The sequence below is a fragment of the Rana temporaria genome, chromosome 7, assembly GCF_905171775.1.
Source record: "Rana temporaria chromosome 7, aRanTem1.1, whole genome shotgun sequence".
NCBI classification, from domain to species: Eukaryota; Metazoa; Chordata; class Amphibia; order Anura; family Ranidae; genus Rana; species Rana temporaria.
Window position 1 is genome coordinate 138,861,774 of NC_053495.1, and position 25,838 is coordinate 138,887,611.

A 25,838-nucleotide genomic window follows, 5' to 3' on the forward strand; every position below is an offset into this window, starting at 1 on the left:
ATTTAAAAGTGGACAATGCATGGATCATTTTTAAGAAAAATACAATTTCCAGCAAATACAAACATCTTCCCAGTCTCCACAATGTCAATATGCAACCACACAAATGTTTTTCTATTATGTACTGTATATGTGAACAGCTCGAAAGGATACAAGTTGGACAAGTTGATTGTAGGTGGACTGACAGATAAAATCATGTGAAAACTTGGGAGGAATAAAATTAGAGGAGTACATCGAAGGTCAAGGAGCAGAAGAAGGGAAGAAGTACACGAAAGAGCAAGGAACTAAGAGGACTGGAGCAATAAGCCCAAAGGAAAAACATGGGTGTCTATACAGTTTTTCATCTAAGAATCACATAACTTTCACCCAGCAAGTAAATATTTTTCCAATTGAATCCAGTAGGAAAATTGAGCGAGTGAAAGTTGTGTTACTTCTGTGAATTTTTTTTAAAAAACAAAAAGGGGCAAGGAGACTTAAGCCGATTCTTCTACATCTAGTGTCCCTATCACAGTAAAAAAACACACTTACGCCAGTGTTTGGTGACAACTGATTAACCTATCTGAAAGTTTTTTGGAATGTTAGTAGCACCAAAAGAGTAGATTTATAAAGCAGTAAATGTTTGACGGATCTTCCTGGGACCTGGGTGATTGGTGAAAGTTCAACCATTTAGGAATATTACTTTTTCATTGAAAAACTACACTGTTTTTTTTATTTTTTTTCAGCTTTAAGTCATATTTGCAAAAAATCTCTCTTTAGAAAGAACATTTAATACTGGGTACTTCCATGGTTAATTGTGCAGGGTACAATTGTATGTTTAATCACTTAAGGACCGCCGCACGACTATATACGTCCTTAGTTTGAAGAGGGATATCTCGGTAATGGCAGTGCGCTTGAAAAACAGCTGCGCAAATACGGTGTGACAAAAAGTATTGCAATAACTGCCATTTTATTCCCTAGGGTGTTAGAAAAAATAATTTATAATGTTTGGGGGTTCCAAGTAATTTTCTAGCAAAAAAACTTCAGACACTGAGTCTGAAAAACAGGCTTGGTCCTTAAGTGGTTAAAAAGATCACGGAACACTAGTTCTGGTGACTGTTTCTGCAGCCTAAATATTTAGATGGCACCATCTCTACTACAAGAGGAGACGGGGAGATAGACACTACGCTTTGGGTTTACATCAGAGCAATAAAAGATTACATTTGTTTTTTTGTATATATTTTCTTATTTATATATTTTTTAAACTTTAAAAACTTTTTTTTACTATTGAACAGTAAAGAAATCTATCTCGAAGGAAGTTCAATCAGGACGCAACACGTCAGATATGATTGTCTGCTGATGTCATCACACTGGGCAAAGCTATAGTGTGCGCGTTGTTTCATTGAGGAGTTGGAACTCTGCAGGTTAACATGAGAAGCTATGCGAGGGTTTTTAAACTATTCTGTTTTTAACAAATTTGCACTGTGTAGTTTTATTGCCTTGCATGTGGTATTCAGCATTTAAAAAGGAAGGTTCTGGCAGGCGGCCCCTAAGGAGAAGAGATCTATACCGAGTGCCATTTATGCTATAGTTATCTTACAGGAGGCGTTGTAGCCAGTGAAATGATGCTAAAAGGCTGCCTGTGAGGAGAGGAGAGGTGTGATTTTTTCCAATTGCTGACAATGCTGTTTTGACCTTATAAATTAAGGGGTCCACCTAACAAGGTGAAAAACACATCCACACACATATGGTGTTTTATTTAGGAATGAAGTGCACCCATGAAAGATTTTGTTGAATTATTGGAATAAGAAAGACTGCTTGGCATCACATGCATAAGAGACACTCTGTTTAGGGTGATGTCATTGTGGGAAGTCTCACACAGTTTATAGCGTGGATAAGCACTTTTAGGTAGATTCACGTAGCTTGGCCTAACTTTAAGGGCGGCCTAGCCTAGCCTTTTTAGGCTACACCACCGTAAATTAGTTAGGCTAGTAGTGATTCACAATCTACTTACCTGCTAATCTACGGCGGTGTAGCCTAAAACGAGCGGGCGTAAGGGCGCCTAATTCAAATGACTTGGAGGGGGGCGTGTTGTATGGAAATGAGGCTTGACCTCACGTTTGACGTTTTTGGACACTGCGCATGCGCCGGGCGACTACATTTCCCAGTGCACATTGCGGCTAAGTAGGCCGTACGGGCATATTGATTTCGACGCGGACGTAAACGACGTAACTCCCGATTCGCGGACGACTTACGCAAACGACGTAAAAAATTCGAACCTCATGGCGGGAACGGCGGCCATGCTTTAACATTGTTATTCCACCTCATAGGTGGAATAACTTTAGGCCGCCTAAGGCCTTAGGGAAACAACGTTAATCGACTGCGGCGGGCTCGCGTTCATTCGGGAATCGTCGTAAAAGCTCATTTACATAATCTACGCCGGCCGCAATGGAAGCGCCACCTAACGGTCAGCCAAAACATTGCAATCTAAGATAGGACGACGCAAGCCGTCCTATCTTAGATATGTTTAAGTGTATCTCTGTTAGAGAATACACTTAAACAAACGCCGGCGTAGATTCAGAGTTAGGTCAGCTTATCTACTGATAAGCCGGCCTAACTCTCTGTGAATCTACCCATTTGATCGTGAATTTGGTGTATCACTATTTCTTCACTTGTTATTTTGCATACTAGAGTGCAATTTTCTTTTTATATATATTATTAGTGCTCATATATATTTTACTATTTTTATTTATTTATAAGGATTGCCTGTAATAGACTTTCTGCATAGTATAAAGAATATTTTTGGAAAACGTCAGCGCATTCTCTATTGAATACATAATACTGAAACAAAATAGATAGGTCTGTATTTACATCTGTAAAGTACTATGGGTCATTAAAGCAAAGTGTTTGTCAGCTTTATCAGTTGTACACCGATATATATATATTTATATAAAAACGGGTAAAAGGGCAATGCAAGCATTCATAATCTTGCCCATTTGAACAACAATGCCACCCCATACAGTGCAAGATCCACAATAGGCATTCATCTGGTATACAGACATGCAAACAATTTTAAAAATAATATGAAATGTGAACAATTACAGTGGGTACGGAAAGTATTCAGACCCCCTTAAATTTTTCACTCTATGTTATATTGCAGCCATTTGCTAAAATCTTTTAAGTTCATTTTTCCCCCTCATTAATGTACACACAGCACTCCATATTGACAGAAAAACACAGAATTTTTAACGATTTATTAAAAAAAGAAAAAAAACTGAAATATCACATGGTCCGACTCCTAAGTATTCAGACCCTTTGCGGTGACACTCATATATAACTCAGGTGCTGTCCATTTCTTCTGATCATCCTTGAGATGGTTCTACACCATGGATCTCCAAACTACTGCCCTCCAGCTGTTGTCAAACTACACGCCCCATGAGGCATTGTAAAACTCTGACATTCACAGACATGACTAAGCATGATGGGAATTGTAGTTCCTAAACACCTGGAGGGCCATAGTTTGGAGACCCCTGTTCTACACCATCATTTGAGTCCAGCTGTGTTTGATTATACTGATTGGACATGATTAGGAAAGCCATGCACCTGTCTATATAAGACCTTACAGCTCACAGTGCATGTCAGAGCAAATGAGAATCATGGAGGTCAAAAGGAACTGCCTGAGGAGCTCAGAGACGGAATTGTTCCAAGGCACAGAACTGGCCAAGGTTACAAAAAAATTCTGCTGCACTTAAGGTTCCTAAGAGCACAGTGGCCTCCATAATTCTTAAATGGAAGATGTTTGGGATGACCAGAACCCTTCCTAGAGCTGGCCGTCTGGCCAAACTGAGCTATCGGGGGAGAAGAGCCTTGGTGAGAGAGGTAAAGAAGAACCTAAAGATCACTGTGGCTGAACTCCAGAGATGCAGTCGGGAGATGGGAGAAAGTTGTAGAAAGTCAACCATCACTGCAGTCCTCCACCAGTCGGGGCTTTATGGCAGAGTGGCCCGAGAGAAGCCTCTTCTCAGTGCACAACACCTGAAGGACTCCAAAATGGTGAGAAATAAGATTCTCTGGTCTGATGAGACCAAGATAGAACTTTTTGGCCTTAATTCTAAGCAGTATGTGTGGAGAAAACCAGGCACTGCTCATCACCTGTCCAATACAGTCCCAACAGTGAAGCATGGTGGTGGCAGCATCATGCTGTGGGTGTGTTTTTCAGCTGCAGGGACAGGACGACTGGTTGCTATCGAGGGAAAGATGAATGCGGCCAAGTACAGGGATATCCTGGATGAAAACCTTTTCCAGAGTGCTCAGGACCTCAGACTGGGCTAAAGGTTTACAAGACAATGGCCCAGATTCACAAAGCACTTGCGCTGACATATCTCCAGATACGCCGCGTAAGTGCAAATATGCGCCGTTGTATCTATGCGCCGTACCCACAAACCAAGATACGCCTAAAAACAGGCTTAATCCCGCCAACGTAACTTGCCTACGCTGGCGTAGGGTGGGCGCACATTTACGCTGGCCGCATGGTGCTGCTGCCATTGATTAGCCATTCAAATATGCAAATGAGGAAAATACGGCGATTCACAAACCTGCGCCCGCCCGACGCAGGCTACGAGAGGTGCGCGCAAGTTGTACGTCCGGTGTAAAGTTAAGCCCATAAAGGAGGTGTAACAGAGGTGTAGCAGAATTCCATGCTTGCCCCTCTGCGCTGCGTCGGCGTAGCGTACATTGAGATGCGATACATCGGCGTAATGTGCGCCCGTTCTCTGTGAATCCGGGCCAATGACCCTAAGCACACAGCTAAAATAACGAAGGAATGGCTTCACAACAACTCCATGACTGTTCTTGAATGGCCCAGCCAGAGCCCTGACTTAAACCCGATTGAGCATCTCTGGAGAGACCTAAAAATGGCTGTCCACCAACTTTTACCATCCAACCTGACAGAACTGGAAAGGATCTGCAAGGAGGAATGGCAGCGGATCCCCAAATCCAGGTGTGAAAAACTTGTTGCATCTTTCCCAAAAAGACTAATGGCTGTATTAGATTAAAAGGATGCTTCTTCTAACTACTAAGCAAAGGATCTGAATACTTAGGACCATGGGATATTTCAGTTTTTTTTTTATAAATCAGCAACATTGTCAACAATTCTGTGTTTTTCTGTCAATATGGGGTGCTGTGTGTACATTAATCAGAAAAAAATGAACTTAAATGATTTTAGCAAATGGCTGCAATATAACAAAGAGTGAAACATTTAAGGGGGTCTGAATACTTTCCGTACCCACTGTATAGATCTTTTAGCTTGTAAAGGTGGGCTTGCCCTGTCTCGTTAACAGGTGCACTGCAAGACCAACCCTTTTAACCTGTTTCGACTTGCAACAAGTACAAACATGAAAAAACATAGTCCATCCAATTACCGCCTTTCATCCAAAAATTCCCTCTCCACATGAAACAAGTTATGTAATGATATTGGGTTGCTGAGCTTCTCAAAATCCTCTGTAGGTATAAAGTGTAACCAAATCACTCAATTACCATAGAAATTGTCACATTGATCTCAGAGCCGATATGTCTGTTTCATTTTCCTTTATTTAATTGACCTTAGTGAACCACTCTCTGTGGGAGTCCTTTTGGTTTTGCATAAACATAGGATAAGGCCTTTAGCTGAATTCAAAAGGTGAGGCACTAGAGACTTTTTGCATCGCTTACTAGGCATCAGTGACTCATAGGACAATGTTGCCAAAGGGGTATGAGGAACTTAAAAATGCAAATATTTGTTCAGAACACTGGACACCATTGTCCAGAAAGGTGTTATTACCAATCACACCAAAAGTGAATGAACATCCTCTGCTTCCAACAAACCTAACAGCCAAGACCCCCATCCCAGAATACTTAAAGTGTAACTCCACTTCCGTGGAAAATAAATAAATAAATAAACAAAATATAGCATTTACAATTGCAACAGAAGTCATATTGTATTTGAATGTTATTAAAAATTACTGTTCCTTTTCAATCTGCAGCTTTGTAATTTTCTGTTAAATGCAATGCAATATGGCTACCTGGAGGTGTTCTATACACAGCACCTGGTTGATAATTATGAAACCACTCCCATTAAACTCACTTAGCACATGGGCACAGATAAACACATTTGGGATTTGGGAGGGAGGAGAATGTTTTTCTCTCAACAACAGCAGAATTACTCTTTAAAGCGGTAGTTCCCCCTCAAAAAAAATGTTACCCTTAGATTGATGCTCATTTTGTCTAGGGGAATCGGGTGTTTTAAAATCGAAGCTGTACTTACCGTTGTAGAGAGCGATCTTCTCCGCCGCTTTCGGGTATGGTCTTCGGGACTGGGCGTTCCTATTTTGATTGACAGTCTTCCGACGGTCGCATCCATCGCGTCACGAGTAGCCGAAAGAAGCCGAAAGTCGGCGCGAGTCTATAAGGCGCCTGCGCACCGACGTTCGGCTACTTTCGGAAAATCGTGACGCCATGTATGCGACCGTCGGAAGCCTGTCAATCAAAAAAGAACGCCCAAACCCGAAGACCATACCCGGAAGCGGCGGAGAAGATCGCTCTCTACAACGGTAAGTACAGCTTTGATTTTAAAACAACTAGCCGATTCCCCTAGACAAAATGATACATTTCTTCTTTTTTTTTTTATATTGAACTTATTCTTCATCGCGATCAAGATGACCATCATGCCAAAGCTGTTACATCCATTTTGTACCCTCTTGATTTCCATCCTGTCCCACGTGTTGAAATCCTTTCAAAATTATATATAGCGCTTTATCTGGTCCAAAAAAAAAACATACATCTCCAAATACACCATGTTCATGCACAAGAGACAAAAGGTAGACTGGAAGTCCCTAATTTTCTCAAATATTTTGCAGCCACACAAATTACTAACTTGGTCTCCCTATATGCCTCAAGACAAACTCCCATTTGGGTTGATCTGTAGACATTTGTCTGTTCCCTGGTCTCCCCTCGCTCACTACCATGGTTCCCATCAAAAGCCATCAATCAGCCCTTTAATGAGCCACACACTCCATAATTTGGGATACCACAAAAAAAAATTTAGCCAGCATATTTCGGCTCTTGCCTCTTCTACCCCTCCTAGGCGCTTTCCACTGGTGGCACTTTCATAAATGTCATTATGTCTGCTCTTTCATGAACGGCTGCTCGGTCTATACCTAGGTGGAAATTGGGGGAAAAATACCAGACTCCATCTTCTGAGCTTTTTCGATTTCTACAAAATAAGGCATGGACTTACAACTATATTTGCTAATAGGGAGCTCACAGCCCAGCTTTCCCTTTTTAAGCATATTTGTTATCATGCACCTGTCTTTCCTAAACTCATATCTATCGTTGACTCACAACTGAAAGATTCTACCAATCCCTCTAGTTACACTTATATCTACAGATGGGAAAGTGATCTCCAGTGCACAAGCAATAGGGAAGACTGGTTACAAAAATTTGGTCAACTATGGATACCTGTTCCATCAATGTATTCAAAGTGGAATCAACATATAAAATGATTAGCACGCCTTCATCCATCTTTCTCCAGCATGATGTGCTACCGTGGTTGTTCTGTCTTGAGGGAATTTCTAAACATATGGGGCTAGATTCAGCATTGATTTACGCCGGCGTATCTATAGATACGCCGCGTAAATTCAAAGCTGCGCCGGCGTATCTTCTTTCTGTATTCAGAAAGCAAGATACGCCGGAATTAGGCTAGGATCCGACCGGCTTAAGTCTCTTACACCGTCATATCTTAGGGTGCATACTTACACTGGCCGCTAGGTGGCGCTACCGTTTTCGGCGTAGAATATGCAAATTACCTAGATACGCCGATTCACAAACGTACGTGCGCCCGGCGGAATTTTTTTACATCGTTTGCGTAAGGCTTTCCCGGCGCAACGTAGCTCCTGCTTCTATGAAGCGCACGTAATGTTAAGTATGGACGTCGATCCCGCGTTGAATTTTGAATTTTTTACGTCGTTCGCAAATAGGGCTGGACGTAATTTACATTCACGTCGAAACCAATACGTCCTTGCGGCGTACTTTGGAGCAATGCACACTGGGATATGTACACGGACGGCGCATGCGCCGTTCGTAAAAAAATGTCAATCACGTCGGGTCACCACCCATTTACATAAAACACCCCCCCTCATACTCATTTGAATGAGGCGCGCTTACGCCGGCCCCATTTACGCTACGCCGCCGTAACTTAGGAGGCAAGTGCTTTGTGAATACAGCACTTGCCTCTCTGATTTACGGCGGCGTAGCGTAAATACGATACGCTACGCCGCCGCAACAATGCGCAGCCCTACCTGAATCTAGCCCATGGTGGACATGGCCTATGCTCACCCGGTTTTGGACCTGGGTCCTAAAAACTTTTGCAGTGCACTGGAACCCTTTATTCCTGGCTTGAATATTCCCATATGTCCTCCCCCCTCCTCTATTTTTCTTTTTTCTATACTCTACTTGCTCTTTATCTTTTTTTATTATAACTCCCCTATACCTCCCTGCTGTGGAGGCTTCTTCTTTGCTTTACATTTGCTGCTACAGCTGGATTGAGTAGAACTTCTGGTCCACAACTAGCTTGGTTTTTTGACAAGATGTATATAGAGTATCCCTTAGTTGTCAGTTTGTTCACTGAAATTCCTATAAATGTGTAATGTGTTCACATATAGCCTTTCCTTGTCTATAGCAATAATTTTCACAACCAGTGATATTTTGTTCATTGCTGCATGACCTTTCATGTTATATATTGCACTTTAAAATTACTTCAATAAAAATGTATGGGAAGTGAAACTCTTATTCACAAAGCATTTTTGCCTCTTTATTTTAATAGATTTTTCGAGTACAAGGTGTCTTTTAAAATAATATTATGTTTTTTTTAGTTCATGGTGCCAACTGTCTGACTATAATAATTAAATGTGTGATTTTAGCTTTCTAAAATAAAGAAACATTTAAACTGAATTACAGATTCTGATTGATTCTGACAAATATGTTAAACTGTTCTAGGAAAGCTTGTGTTGGCAAGTAATCCTCTGTATTGTGATATGAGAGCTACAATCAGGCTGCGCTCATGTGACAATGATGTACACCCACTGGAGTGTGGGTAAGGGGAAGCGACAGCTCCAACGCATCTGGGGAAAGCCATCAAACATAGCTAAGAACAGGGAGCTCTGCTCAGAACAAGAAGGTATTGATTGAAGCAAGGGGAGGCAATATTCTTGTACTTAAATAGAGAAAGGTGCAGAAATTTGTGTCTAATAACTCCTAGTCAAGGTTTATATTGATTGCCAAACTCCCAACACTGGTCACTGCCATTAATATGCTATTTAAAACGGATCTTGACACAAGTGACTTATTGAACTGTTGTAACAGAGACAGGCGTGCTTATAGCAGCTTATACCAAGCTTTTTTGGCGGGAGTTCCAACTGCCTAAAATCAACAGAATGGCATGAGATGGAAATGTTTTAAATTTTAAATGGCGATAACGTTTTTCACTTAACCTTCTATTTCAGCTCCCAATAATGTTTTTTTTTAGTTTGTCATACGTTTCTCTGTACTATTACAATAAACATTTGTTCTTATATCCTTTGTTATTTATGGTTATACCAATGATACATATGTACTATACTTACCAATGGATACATTTATGGTTTACATAAAAGATATATATGCACCTTATTAGTGGATATACGCCCCATATAAAGTCCCATGTTGGTTCCCCCCTAAAATATTTGTATTGCATATAGGGATGGAGGCACACTATTATATTGCCTCATAAAAAGTCCCAACATTTCTTTCCCCCCTCATTGCTCATAAAGTATTTGTACTTGGGGAAATTGCTCCGATGCTTCACCCAATACCCGACTGTCCCTGTATCCTCCTCCAGTTCCCCCCATTCGCTCTGCTCTCCCCCTCTGCGCTCCGTGTCCCCCCTCTGATATTCTGCTCTCCCCTTCCGTGCTGCCCTCCTCTGTTCTGCTCTCCCCCTCCGCACTCGGTGTCACCCTCCATATCCTCCTCCGCCCCCTCTGTCAGGATGGAGAGCGGAGGTAGGAGCCACTAAACCCGGCTCCTATCTTTCCTGAATGAACAGGGTCGGTAATCACTGACTGTTCATTCATATAACTGAAACATCGTAACCTGCGTTTATGATGCTTCAGTTTATGAATGGAGAGGAGCCTCTGTCTCCTGTCCATTCATTTTCAGTGCAGCCGAGAAAGGAACGGGGGAATCGGTGTCCTTAGTCCCTTTCTCTGTCTCAAAGGGGAGATGTCAGAGGTCTGTTAAGACCCCTGATATCTCACCAAAGCCCACCAACAGGGCTAAAAAATGCAATAAATAATTGTAAAAAATAATAAAAATTTAAATAAAAAACACGCAGACACCATGACCCCAAGACAGCATTGTAAACATAACATGATTAAAAAAAAAAAAACACTGGACACGTGTGCCACTGTCACATGACAAAAAAAAAAGTATCGGTATACGATATAGGCGAGTACTTGAAAAAAAAAAAAAAGTATCGGTACTTGTACTCGGTCTTAAAAAAAGTGGTATCGGGACAACCCCAATTTAAATCAAGCCTTTTTACTAGCGATTTAAATCAAATCCACCCTTTTTTACAGCTTCTGAGTCTGGCAGTCAGGGATAGCAGTGCCTTAGTCTTCACACTGCAGATATACAGCTATATGGATTTAGGCACCCTCATATAGCTGAAGGTGCACTGCTATTTTTCAGGAGGATTTCAAAACAAAAAGACATTTTTTTAGGGCACAATGAACATTTTTAAACGAGTGCTATAAAAAGTGCTGGCTGGCTTTTCTTTTTTCTTTATTTAAACAGTCAACACAGCAATCTACATACATACTCTTACAGATTTTGTTTGCAAGATAGTCATAAAATGATGGTTTGCATTGCAGACTATACACTAGGCATCTGTTACTCTCTTTACTAACTGACTGGTTCTTTTCCACACCATGCATGTTAGAAAACATATGGTATAGATTACTTGACATACACTGCTACCATTCTATAACTGTACATCCCGAAATGCACCTAAAGAGAAAAAGTACAGGACAACAACCACATGTACATTTAATTGAGGCTGAATGATTATTGAGAAAAAATCATCTGAACAAAAAAAAACAAAAAAAACACACATCATAACAAATAGTTAAAAATTGGCGATCGCCGATGAAACAAGCGTGGTGTGAGCTTGTCTGCCTAGTTAAAGGAAACCTGCCCTGATAATAATATGCAAGCTGCTTTTGTTGATCTCCTTCTGAAAATGCTAGTTTTACTTTGCTGCATACTTGTTTAAGTACTGAAGTAGATGAAAATACAATACAGCCAGGTAACTAGCATTTTCAGAAGGATAGCGGCCTTTGTATTTATCTCAGCCCTTCTTTCTCCTCTCCCTAGATAACACATTTAACCCTTTGATCGCCCCATAGTGTTAACCCCTTTCCTGCCAGTGACATTTATACAATAATCAGTGCATTTTTAAAGCACTGATTGCTGTATAAATGTGATCCCAAAATAGTGTCAAAAGTGTTTGATATGTCTGGCGCAATTTTGCAGTCACAATCAAAATCGCAGATCGCCGCCGCCATTACTAGTAAAAAAAAAAAAAAAGCTATAAATCTATCCCCTATTTTGAAGACGCTATAACTTTTGCACAAACCAATCAATATACACGTGTTGCGATTTTTTTTTACCGAAAACATGTAGAAGAATATATAATCGGTATACACTGAGGAAATATTTATTATAATAAAAAGTTAAAAAATATTGTGTTATTTTCAAACTTGTCCCTCTTCTTTTGTTTATAGCGCAAAAACATTCATTTGGGTACAATGACTGCGCAATTGTCATTCAAAGTGTGACAGCGCTGAAAAAAGAAAATTGGCCTGGGCCGGAAGGGGTTGAAAATGCCCCGTACTGAAGTGGTTAAAAGGACCTACAGTACATGTGTGAGAGCGGAAATGTTATGGTTTAGAGTTCCATAGTAAGAAATTTCAGGTTCACTTGGAAGTGTAGGGAAATTTGGACTGGCAGCATTGGGGTGCAGAAATAGTCACACTTACCGTATTTTCCGGCGTATAAGACGACTTTTTGGATGCAAAAAAATGCATCCAAAGTCGGGGGTCATCTTATACGCCGGGTACGGTCTCCGTGCAGCTGCGATCGTCATAATTTCAAAGCTGCGCGCCGTCTTCTCAGCACGTCCTCGCTGTCCTGTGATAGGCGGAACAGAAATCTTCCCAGCAGCGCCTCTGTTCTGTTTTCCGCCTATCACGGATGCCTTCTCATCCTCGGACGAGATGAGAAGGCATCCGTGATTGGCGGAACATAGAACAGAGGCGCTACTGGGAAAATTTGTGTTCTGCCAATCACAGGACACGCTGAGAAGACGGCGCGCGGCTTTGAAATCATGGACGCTCGCAGCAGACGGAGACTGTCACCGGCCTGCAAAACGTGAGTGATGGCACAGTGGGGGGGAAAGTGGGGGCATGCAATGTGATGGCACTGTGGGGGAATGCAATGTGATGGCACTGTGGGGGCATGCAATGTGATGGCACTGTGGGGGAATGCAATGTGATGGCACTGTGGGGGAATGCAATGTGATGGCACTGTGGGGGAATGCAATGTGATGGCACTGTGGGGGCATGCAATGTGATGGCACTGTGGGGGAAAGTAATGTGATGGCACTGTGGGGGCATGTAATGTGATGGCACAGTGGGGGCATGTAATGGCACAGTGGGGGCATGTAATGGCACAGTGGGGGCATGTAATGGCACAGTGGGGGCATGTAATGGCACAGTGGGGGCATGTAATGGCACAGTGGGGCTTGAAAAAAAGGGGGTAGTCTTATACAGTGAGTATATCCCAAAACCAAAAATTTTCCTGGAAAATTAGGGGGTCGTCTTATACGCCGGGTCGTCTTATACGCCGGAAAATACGGTACTTCTCAGATGAATATTTGACTTATTCTTAAACTGAGGCCCCTTCCCCTAGAGCAGGGGTCTCAAACTCAAATTACCTGAGGGCCACAAGACAAGTTTTCATATGCCATGGGGGGCCGCATGCAAACTTTCAAACTTCAAAAACAACAGTACTGGTGTCAGCGAACACATTATTAACCCCCAGCACTGGTGTCAGCGAACACATTATTAACCCCCAGCACTGGTGTCAGCGAGCGCATTATTACCACCAGCACTGGTGTAATTCAGGGTTTGACAAATTTGCTTGGAATCTAGGAGCCAGATAAAAAAGTTAGGAGCCAGAAAACGCACCCCGTCCCGACGAGTTTGCGCGCAGGAGCGAACTCATACGCGAGCAGCGCCCGCATATGTAAACGGTGTTCAAACCACACAAGTGAGGTATCGCCGCGATTGGTAGAGCGAGAGCAATAATTCTAGCACTAGACCTCCTCTGTAACTTAAAACATGCAACCTGTAGATTTTTTTAATTGTCGCCTATGAAGATTTTAAAAGGGTAAAAAAGTTTGTCGGCATTCCACAAGCGGACGCAATTTTGAAGCGTGACATGTTGGGTATGAATTTACTCGGCGTAACATTATCTTTCATAGTATTAAAAAAAATGGGGATAACTTTACTGTTGTCTTATTTTTTTAATTAAAAAAAGTGTAATTTTTTCCCAAAAAAGTGCGCTTGTAAGACCGCTGCGCAAATACGGAGTAACAGAAAGTATTGCAACGATCGCCATTTTATTCTCTAGGGTGTTAGGATAAAAAATATATATAATGTTTGGGGGTTCTAATTAGAGGGAAGAAGATGGCAGTGAAAATAGTGTAAAATGACATTAGAATTGCTGTTTAACTTGTAATACCAACGGCTCACCACCAGATGGTGCCAGCTCACAAAAAATTATTATTTTTTTTCCTCTTTGCTCCCCCCACTTCCACCCTGCCTGCGGGGCCATTTATAACTGGTCCGCGGGCCGCAAATGGCCCGCGGGCCGGTACTTTGAGACCACTGCCCTAGAGGAACTTGAGGTCTTGTGCCATCGACTCTGCTGAAGCACCCAATCCTCCCTCTCTTTCATTCTCTCTCTTTTTACTCTTTATCCAGACATCTAAAGGTGTCTAATCTTCTTCCATAAACCAAAAAATATTACTCCGATAATTGGGTACAACAACTGTTATGGGGAAAAGGGGGAAGGGACCTTCACCGTGTATCACTTATGTTCCGTACCCCAACCCATATGGGTTTCATACATGCTAGTTGTTGCCATAATTATTTTTTTTCTCCTTTTTCAGTGTGGCATGTCATTTGCTTTTTAGATGTTCTCCATCACAATAAAGCAGGGTTTGACAAATTTGCTTGGAATCTAGGAGCCAGCTAAAAAAGTTAGGAGCCAGAAAATGCGCCCGTCCCACCAAGCTCGCACACAGAAGCGAACACATACCTGAGTAGAGCCCGCATATGAAAACGGTATTCAAACCACACATGAGGTATCGCCGCGATCGTTAGAGCGACAGCAATAATTCTAGCCCTAGACCTCCTCCAACTCAAAACATGCAACCTGTAGAATTTTTTAAACGACGCCTATGGAGATCTTAAAGGGCAAAAGTTTGTCGGTATTCCACGAGCAGGCGCAATTTTGAAGCGTGACATGTTGGGTATCAATTTACTTGGCGTAACATTATCTTTCACAATATAAAAAAAAAATTGGGATAACTTTACTGTTGTCTTATTTTTTTATTTAAAAAAGTGTATTTTTTTCCCCAAAAAAGTGCCGCTGCGCAAATACGGTGTGACAGAAAGTATTGCAACGATCGCCATTTTATTCTCTAGGGTGTTAGAATAAAAAAAAAATATATATATAATGTTCGGGGGTTCTAATTAGTGGGAAGGAGATGGCAGTGAAAAAACACTTTAAGAACTGCTGTTTTACTTGTAATGCCAACGGCCACCACCAGATGGCGCCAGGTCACAGAAGGAAGCTTGGGCCTTCACAAGGCTGCAAAGCCGCGGCCTCAATTACCGGCCGTTGTGGGCTCGCCGCGGGAGGTGGGGGCGCACGGAGACACAGGATCTTGTGCTTCCGTGCACCCCCACCTACCCTTCTGCGCGATCACGGCGGGCCCGCGACGGCCGGTAATTGAGGCCGCGGCCTCAATTACCGGCAGGCGCGGGCGCCAAGTCACAATTTCTTGTCGCAATTGCGACGGGGCACCCGGAATTTTTGAGCCCTGCAATAAAGGATATACTTGCTGTAGAGGCTAAGGTTTGAAGTTTATAGACACCTTATACTGAAGTGCTGGATTTTTGTCTTATTTATTGATATTTGTAATTTCTTTGTCCATGTTTTTACATTACTTATCATGTCATGCTGTGAGGTTACACTGCATACCTCTAAATAAAGAATATAATAAATAGTCACACTTAATACTACACAGAACACCATTTGGTTGAGTTTTAAACCTTATAGTAGTCTACTTAAAGCGGGAGTTCACCCATTTATTAAAATTTTTTTTTTCTCCCCTTAGATTCCTGCTCGTTCGGTCTAGGGGAATCGGCTATTTGTATTAAAATATGAGCAGTACTTACCCGTTTTCGAGCTGCATCTTCTTCCGTCGCTTCCGGGTATGGGTCTTCGGGAGCGGGCGTTCCTTCTTGATTGACATTCTTTCGAGAGGCTTCCGACGGTCGCATCCATCGCGTCACTCGTAGCCGAAAGAAGCCGAACGTCGGTGCGGCTCTATACTGCGCCTGCGCACCGACGTTCGGCTTCTTTCGGAAAATCGTGACGCGATGGATGCGACCGTCGGAAGACTGTCAATCAAGAAGGAACGCCCATTCCCGAAGCCCATACCCGGAAGCGACGGAGAGGATGCATCTCGTAAACGGGTAAGTACTGCACATATTTTAAAACAAATAGCCGATTCCCCTAGAGAAAACAAGCAGGAATCTAAGGGGGAAAAGTGCCCTCTAAGGGTGAACCCCCGCTTTAAACCAAAAAGGTTTTATTTCTTGTGTTACTCCTTAGGAGGAGAGTGACATGCATCATCATTAAGGCCATTTTTATAGACCAATGGTTATACTGGTGTGGCAGATACTGAGTCTGAGAACCCAAGTGAAGCAAATAATTTACCTTTTAGTTTACTTTCATGGCCTAAAAGACAGACACTCTCCCGGGAATAATGTGACATCTCCGTTTTGGTAACAAAAGCGTACAGGCACGCTGGGACTTTGCTGGGAGTGAACTATAACTGTACTAAAAAGTCTTCTGAGATCTCCTTAGAGCTTTTTCTCATCTGTGCAGAATGGACTAAAACATTACAGCAAGCAGGATGGACGGGAAGTGTTTCTAAAGAAGTCAGTGGAGGGGAAAATTTCAGCTCAATAGCTCACCATCCTGCTCTTTATTAGTCCCCTCTGCAGGGCACAGTGACAGAAGACTGTCATCTCTCTCAGTCTCCAACACTGAGAGGGGGGAGAGGTTACCGATATCATCATGGTAGCCTTTTAATGTTAGAATGTCTTGCGTCTTCTCGCAGTGAGGGAAGAGGAAAACGTTGGCTCTGGTTACCTGATATAAACTTTCTCAGATAAATCTTCCACTGTTATCCTTCCAATTATAAAGGAACATGGGTAATAATATGAAAGAGAATGATGTTCACTTAAAGAAAAAAAAAAGAAAAAAAACCTTTGCCAATATAAAGTGAAGGCACTAGGCTTTACCTGCGACAGGTCGACCCCCCCTTTCTCCTGATTGGCTGACTGATTGACAGCAGTGGGAGCCAATGGCACCACTGCGGTGTCTCAGCCAATCAGGAGGGAGAGTCCCGGATGGCCAAAGCTCTTGTGCACATTGTTGGAAGAAAATCAGGCTCAAGTAAGTATTAGAGGGGCTGGGGGGGCTGCTACACACAGAAGACTTTTTATCGAATCATGGGCAGAATCGCAGCAGTTCTGCCTGCGATTTTCAATAGCGACAAATCACAGGATGCCCGTGCATTCCCGGGTGCATTGCCCCTTGATTTTAATAGCACCCCAAAAGCAGCACGATTTTTCGCCGGGTGCCAATTGCATTTGAAATGCGCAAACAAAATTGGGGAGGACGCCCATCACCCGAAAGAAGTATATGAGCTTCTTTTGGGCATCAGGCGTCCCGCGATTCTTTTTTGCGTGATTTTACAGCAATTGTCACCCCCCTACGCCAAGATGTGAACGGTGCATTAAGATAAAGGAAAATTTCTGAATTTACAACCACTTTAATGAATAGGGTTAATTAATGGGTTTCAAAGAGATATGTAGACACGGTCACAACAAGAAGAGGTAGCGGGGGGGAGATAATGTGGTTGTTGCTTTATGATGCAAAGACTTTAAAAGGATCGTCTCACTTTGGGTAAGAAATGTTAGATAAGCTGGTAAATTCATACTAAAAAACACACTAAATTTATATTGTCCATTCTATTTCTGTATGTAGATGATGACACTAATTATTTTAATTAAAAAAAAGTACTTTTTCCTAATTGATATACAGCCGTCACGTGACCCAGCTCTTTCCCAGCCTGTCTGCAGGGAAATATAAGCAGGAAGAGCTTATAAAAACATAGACGTATTAAATAAATAATATCAAAAAAAGGTTTTAAATGGTCATGCAAATTTTTGAAATCAAATCTTTATTATTTTTGGCAACAACATGGTTTAGGGCAGATTTCTGCTAGTCACAGGGCTGCGTCACGCCCCTCCAGCCTGTGTCTTTAGTATAAGAGGGATGCAAAGCCTCCATTAATCTACATGTAATATCCCTCCCCATTGTGTGTAGCTGGTTAGTGGGCATGGAGGAGGGATAAAGGAGGACTGCCATTTACCACTGTGTATATGCCCACATGTGTGACTCTACAGTCACATGGGATGCTCAGATGTGATAGGGAGGAAATGCTAAGCATATAGACTCACTGAAAATAGAGCATGTGCAGAGTTGTCACCACAGCTGCAAAATCCCAAGCTGAATTGAGGATATGAACAGAAGATGGAGATAGAGAGCAGCAGGATCAAACCTTTTTTTTTTTTTTGCAGAATACAGGAAAAGAATCTCATAGTGACCAAGTATGAACACCATGTAATACAACATTTAAGCGGAGCTCCACCCTCAAATATAACTATACATCAGTAGTTTTTAAAAAATGTCATTAGTCCATTAACAAAAATAAATCCATTTTTACATGCCTTTAAAACTGTTGTTGCTAGGCAGATTAGTTAATCTTCCCTCTTCCTGCACCGCGGTGCTTGTGCTTTCTAGCCTACACCGCGCAGACTCCTGGGAATGTAGTGTCATAATTTCCCAGGAGTCTGTGCACTCCCAAGGACAGTACATGTGCCGTTTACAGCGCCATGTTTAATAAGGGCACAAAGCACTTACTTTTTATTCATCTGCAGGACGAGAGAGAGCGCAGTGTGGGGATTCTGTTATCATCGTTGTCATAACAACGGGGTGGGACTTTCCTCCGCTGCCCGTTGTTATGACAACGGCACAAACAATAGCCGCTACGAGCGACGCTCTAATGCGCAGGATTTAAAGCTTACCCAGCATGCACATCTCGCCGGGAAGAGTGAAAAAAAAATGTACTGGGCTTCAATTGCCCACACAGGAGATGGAAATAGCCACATCGTTCTGGACAGCAGTGGAGGTAAGTTTTTTTATTATTGTAGACAACAATGTGGTATGTTTAATGCTCTTTAATGGGAACTTTATCCGCATAATATTTAAATGGCCAAAAAAAAAAAAAACGTGACTGGAACCCCGCTTTAATTGATATATTTTTTTTTTATGATGTTTAGTCACACTTTAAGATCAATATAATGCCTGATGATGTTGAGGGAACATAATAGTGCACTCATTTCTATCATGAAAAGATAGCCAACCCACCCTATCATGGGAGTACTTGTGATTTGTACTAATCCCGCTGAAGTTTTGGAGAGTGTCCATCTTAGCCTGGATCCAGGCCTTGTATTGGTCCCCCTCTGCTTTGGTGCAATATGCAGGTTGTTTTCCTCTCTCTCAATCTTCAAGGGGTACAAGACAGGGAGCCTCTGGCGATGGCCCTATGGGCCACAAATATAGGATTAACTTATACGTGGATGATGCCCCCTTGGCCAACCCCCTTGCCACCCTTTCCAATCTGCAGCAAACTCGGTCATGTTTCTCATCAATTTCGGGCCTAATCATTAAATCTTTTGTTAACCCAAAAATAAACAAAATAAAAAGATCCCTTAAAGCATGTTATACAGCACAGTGCTGGTGCTTTGTTATTTGGACCCCTGTATCACATGAAATACCTGGCTGATCCTGCCTGGCTATACCCTCTCCTCTGCAAACACGATGTCAGGGCTGCTGAGCCCTCACATTGTGGTCCGTTTGCGCAATTCCATTAGCTGCAGCCTGTGTCCTTCTCCCACCTCCCCACTCTGCCTGTCTCTGCTTTACCAGCGACTGCCCCCCCCCCCCCCCTGCTCCTGCTGCTCTCATATCAGCTATAAAGTCTCATACACACGATCAGATTTTCTGACAGGAATAGTGTGTTGACAGCCTGTTGGCGGAAAATCCGACTGTTTGTACGCTCCATCAGACAATTGTCTGATTTTCCATGGACAAATGTTGGATGGCAGGCTTTAAAATTTTCTGTGGACAAACTGTTTGTTGTCGGATTTCCCGATCGTGTGTACACCCGTCGGACAGAAGTCCAAATTACAAACACGCATGCTCACCAAACACAACATTAGCAGAAGGTGCCCAAAGGGTGGCGCTAAAAAGCTGAAAAAACATGTATTACGTCACTACGTTCGGGTTCTTTGGCTGACAATTGTGTGCTGTTTATATGCAAGCCAAAATCCAGGCACACGCCCTTCGGACAAAAGTCTGACGCTTTGTCTGCGGAAAATCTGATTGTGTGTACAAGGCTTTACAGTCTCCCATCCTCTCGCCATTATAATAATTGTCCCTGTGCTCTGTCAAAAAAAAAAAAATCTGCACAATTGTACCCGTATGAGCTCCGCTCCCACCGCACAGCTCATTGACGGCCTCTCTCTCTCTGACGTCAGCAGGAGGGCTCGCCCTGCCCACTGCAGCTGTAAACCCGGCGAGACAAAAGGAGAAATCAGCTAAGCGTCGGGAGCAGAGCTCATACAGGTACAATCATGCATTATTATTATTTTTTTACAGAACACAGGCACAGGGACAATTATTATAAGGGTGCAGAGAGGATGGGAGCAGGTAATAAAAGTGGGTTAACAACCACTTTAACTTGGACAAAACAGTCGCCCTTCATGCTACCATACCTCAGGAACTGGTTACTCACTTCCCCTTCCACTGGGCGTCCTCCTACATGGACTACCTTGGTATTAGGTTGACCGCCTCTTATTCCTCTTTTCACATCCAACTATTATCCATTACATTGCTCCTTATCAACACTTATGCAGTCTTGGCAATTCCCACAATTGTCCTTGATAGGAAGGATTAATGCTGTAAAAATGACTATTCTGCCCAAACTTTTATATATTTTTTCGCACTCTACCGGTGCAGGTTCCGTTGCACATTCTGCGCCAGATCCAGAATAGAATTTCCCAGTTCACTTGGGATAACAAATGCCCTAGGATCTCCAGAATGACCCTTATGACGCATAGACTACAGGGGGGCCTGGGGGTTCCCAACATCAAATATAACCTTGCCACTCAGATTGCCCAATTATCTCTGCTTCATGCCTCAATAGCTGTTACCTTGTGGGTACTTTTAGAACTGCCCAACTGCGCTCCTGTCACTATGCCATTCCCTCCTGTTGCTCCCCATAACCTTCGCCCACCACTATGGAGTCCGCTGATGCTTTATAGCAAGCGATTCCGTACACTACTCTGCCAGCCTAATGTCACCCACTTTGCCCTTACTTCTGATCACTAATAATCCTCTTGTTCCCCCAGGTTTAGACCAACCACAAACATTCTCCTGGTGGGTCGCTAATGGGATCATTTCCAACGTGGGCCTCGCTTTCGAGAGTCCCATGACATTCCAGGTGGAATTCTTCCGCTATCTCCAACTGCAACATTGGCTCACCTCACTGGGTAGAACCTCCTCGTACCCATTAAAAAAAAAAACAAATTTAACATACCTGCTTACATTCTCCAGGATCCCCGGGCCTCATTTCAGCCCTCTATGCTTCTCAGAATAACTGCTCTTCTATCCCTCTCAGATAGACTTGGTGGATTGGAATGGAGCCTAGTCTTCTGTGGCCAAATGCTCATTTAACACAGCCACCTTAGAGGCGGCTTATAAGGTGCTTCTCCTTTGATATTGGGTCCCTGCCCGTATTGTCTATGCCAATCCACCCTAAAGTAATCGCTGTTTCCGAAGCTGTGGCTATCGGGGTGCTGTCCTTCACACACGGTGGACATGCCCTAGACCAATTTGTTTTTGGCCTCCTACTTTTGTTATTCCACCTTCCTATACAAAGAGAAGCAAAGTTTGTCCAATGGCAGCTCGCTTGCTATTTATTTTTGTCAGCCAAAAGAACGATTGCCCAAGTTTGGAGGAAACCATCTGTTCACTTCCAGGGGGTATGAGATCGCATGACCGTGTTGATGCTGAATGAACAGATGTCTAGCATCCGTAACGATATTCATGCCAAGTTCCTGAAAGTTTGGGAATCATGGCTGTCTTATGCTTTTCGTACCCTCCCTCCTGCCAGCTTTCTGATCTATTCCTTCTTAAATCGATATAGGCTAAAGAAATTGAATTAAAATCACACCATTACATGGATTTTGATGGGTCTTGCCCATTTTTTTGTACTCTATGACTGTGTTTAATGGCTTTAGGTAGAAGATCAGGTGATATTTGCCTCTTGTGGGAGGTCTTTGGTTGAACTCCTTTCTCGATTACTCCCCTGACAAAACTGTTGGAGGTTCGTTTTTTCCACTGTCGAAGGAAATCCTCCAATCTGCCTTCCACTTGGAAGCTGACATCACTATCGTTTGGGATTTTTGTCAGGAGGGTTAAAAAGCACATTTGTCTTTTGCCTCAATTGCTGGGCAACCCAGTGTTTTTTTTGGGATGTCCTTTATCCTGTGTTTTCGTTTGTCCTTTATAAAAGAAAATTGCCTGAAAAAGGAATGCTACATGAGCGCAACTTGGAGGCTGTGTCCCCCAGCCAGGTTTTGGGCCAAAGGGTTCTCTTGGCTGCAACAGATGGGGCTGCTCTGGCTGAGAGTTTTACAGATTTGGCCGGGGTGTCCGCAATGAAGCCTATTGCTTTAAAGAGCATGGGGAAATATTTTAACAGCTTTACCCTAGGGGGTACCCATCATCAGATGCTCTTGCAGCCGTTTTAACCAAAATTCTAAATTTCGGGCTACGCAAGTTGTTGCCAGTGCTGGTCTGAGGCTTGCCATTGGGTATCCCATGATCTTTTTAGGACTACATTGCCTCTTTTGTCCATGGGGTGTTTTTGAGAGTGTTTTTTTTTTTAACCTTGTGGGTACCCCTGAATCCTCCTGGCCTCCCTCCTGTCTGGAATCTGATTAAAGGAGCAGAGGAATTTTGAAAAAGGAGAATCTTTCCCACTGTTTAGCACAAGGAAGGACATTTCTTTTTGTCTGTCTTGGTGGTGGCTCTCTCTAATCTGGATTCTTTCTGAGAGGGGGACAAGGAGTGAGGGGGTTTGTTTAACAAAAGAAACTCATCTAGTCTTGGCCTCCTCCCAGTATGCCAAGGTGCTCAACAGAGCTATAAGATGGTTCCCCCAGAGTCTTCTAGCTCCCCTTGTAATAAGTGATACACAGAAAAAAAAAAAAAAAAAGGCTCTGGCCAGACCAGCCTAAGTGTGATGAGCCGGCATTTAACTCCCGCAGAGCGTGTTATGCCTCCATGGTGCTCCGTTGCTGTTGGAGTCTAAAGCCCATGCTGTTGCGCTTTTAAATACACCGGCTCGGCCTTCCCCTTTGCTCTCTGTGCCGGAAGCTGGAACCTCAAACTATGGTGCGCAGTGATGACAGTCATATCCGCCGGACGTGACGCCCCAGTGTTTTCTGGGTCACAGCATCCTACAGCGAGCAGAGTGAGCTCTCCCACTGCCAAGGCCGCCACTGATGCTCCGCCATCACTGCCCACTCCGTCGCCGGGCATGGAGAGAGAGGCGACAGGGAACTTTATACCAATGCGGAGGGAACCCGTGGCCCGCGGAGAGGAAAGCCTCCTGGCCTTAAGGCAAGGGGGATTTTCAGCTGGTCTGGACAGCCCTTGATGGATGCTCTCCCACTCCATCTTCCTATTTAAAAGATGGTTCCTCCAGGCAACATGTCTCCTCTGACTGAGGAAACACAAAACACTGACCAGATGCCTGAGGGACCACCTTTTTAAGAGCTGGAGGTAATGTGTTTCCTGTCCGGGAGAGGAACTTCATCTCTCAAGGGATGTCCTAGAAGATGAATTGAGGAAAATCGCCACAAAATGCCTAGATGTGAACGGAGCATTAAGAGACAGGATTACTTTGAAAAAGAACGTGGCTGAGACCTGTTTGTATACTAATAACATATTTATAAAAACAGTGATTGTCAGGGAATCATTCCCTGTAATTCAAAACACGTGCACTAGAAATACTCACGTGCAGTGAATGTTTAGTTAAAATCACATTTACTGCTTTATAAATATGACCCCAGGTATTAATAAGTTCTCCATGTCTCCAACATTCATACAATTGCAGAATTTAATACATTAGGACTTATGTATGTCATGAGGACAAGCTCTGGACCAACCCTTTAATTTCCCGTAGATGTTAACCCCTTCCCAGCCAGTGTCATACAGTGACAATATATATCATCACTGACCACTGTAGTAGGGTCACTGGTGAAGTCAGTGGCAGATAGTGCCAGATTGTCCGCCGCACCATCACAGTCCCATTATAAAAGTCGCTGATCACCGCCATTAGTAGTATAAAAAGAAAAAATTACAGTATATATACACACACCATAGTTTGAAGACACTATAACTTTAATGCCAACCAATCAATATTACGCTTATTGGGATTTTTTTAACCAAAGACATAGCACAATACATTTTGGCCTAAAGACACTTGATTTTATTTTTTAAACGTCAGTCTTTTTTCATTTATATAATAAAAAATAAACAACCCATTGACGATTAAATACCACCAAAAAAAAAAAGCTGTATTTGTGTGAAAAAAAAATTATATAACAATTTGGTTCGGGTACAGCGTTGCATTACCGCACAATTATCAGTTAAAGTAGAGCAGTGCTAAATAGCAAAAAAAAATGTCCCTGTCATGAAGGGGTAAAACCTTCTGGAGCTGAAGTGGTTAATAATACTGCTGATACAGCCAGTAGAGGGTAGAGCAGTTGAAGAGACACTGTTGTAAAAGTTAAAGCAAAAGGCAAATGCATACATTTCATTATGAGCAAAAAAAGTACTCACCTAAAGGTTTTCACCAGGTTGTGCAATTCTTTAGATACATCACTATATGGAATCTGAAGTGGCACCAAAATACCAGGAAGTCTGTAAAGAAAAAATTTAATAAATTTCACATATTTTTTAGATCTGTATAATGTTTATATCAAAGCATCAATCTGATGAACACTTCAATGCTGCAAAACAACGCATTTCAGGTTTCACAAAGCTGCTCACACATGGGCCAATTACTGGCAAGAAAGACGGTTCTAAAATCTTATCAGATTTTTATCATATAATTAGAGAATATATTAACCACTTGGGATCCGCCTGCCGTCAATTGACGGCTACAGTGCGGATCCCAATCGCCAAACTGCCGTCAATTGACGTCCGCCCCTTAGGGCGGTCCCCGCGCGCGCTCCAGAGCGCGCTGCGGGGAAAATCTGTGTTGCCCGTGTCCCTCGGACACAGCCAATTACAGATCGCCGCGAACGGCCAATCAGAGTGGCCGTTCGCGAGGCGATCTGTGCGGCCAATGAGAGAGGATCTCATATGTAAACATATGAGATCATCTCTCATTGCCGTTTTACACAGACAGCGGTGCTGTCTCTGGAGAGGAGACCGATCTGTGTCTCTTGTACATAGAGACACAGATCGGTCACCCCCCCAGTCCCCCCCCCCCCCTCCACCTACAGTTAGAACACTAAGCAGGGATACATTTAACCCCTTCCTCACCCCCTAGTGTTAACCCCTTCAATGCCAGTCACATTTATACTGTAATTAGTGCATATTTATAGCACTGATCGCAGTATAAATGTGAATGGCGCCAAAAATGTGTCCGATGTGTCCGCCATAACGTCGCAGTCCCATTAAAAATTGCAGATCGCCGCCATTTCTAGTAAAAAAAAATAATTAAAAAAAAATAATTCTGTCCCCTATTTTGTAAGCGCTATAACTTTTGCGCAAACCAGTCGCTTATTGCGATTTTTTTTTTTTTTTTTGCCAAAAATATGTAGAAGAATACGTATCGGCCTAAACTGAGAAAAAAAAATGTTTTTTTTTTTTTTAAATTGGGATATTTATTATAGCAAGAAGTAAAAAATATTGTATTTTTTTCAAAATTGTCTCACTTTTTTGTTTATAGCGCAAAAAATAAAAACCGCACAGGCGATCAAATACCACCAAAAGAAAGCTCTACTTGTGGGGAAAAAAGGACGTCAATTTTGTTTGGGAGCCACGTCGCACGACCGCGCAATTGTTAGTTAAAGCGATGCAGTGCCGAAAGCTGAAATTTCACCTGGGCAGGAGGGGGGTATATGTGCCCAGTAAGCAAGTGGTTAAAGGACAACTGTGTCTTTATTGTTCCCTGAATGCAGCATGCCTGAAAAAATGCCTAGATATCTTTCGGGTCCAGTAAT

General features: G+C 42.8%; 1 protein-coding gene across 1 annotated transcript in view; it reads right to left on the reverse strand.

Annotated features, from left to right (window-relative positions):
- The window catches only part of RPAP2 (RNA polymerase II associated protein 2), a 105,397-nt gene that overhangs the window by 33,575 nt on the left and 45,984 nt on the right, over positions 1-25,838 (reverse strand). The window contains exon 10 of the mRNA XM_040360030.1: positions 24,448-24,528. Within this exon, the coding sequence (XP_040215964.1) occupies positions 24,448-24,528 (81 nt within the window). The remainder of the gene's footprint in view (positions 1-24,447; positions 24,529-25,838) is intronic.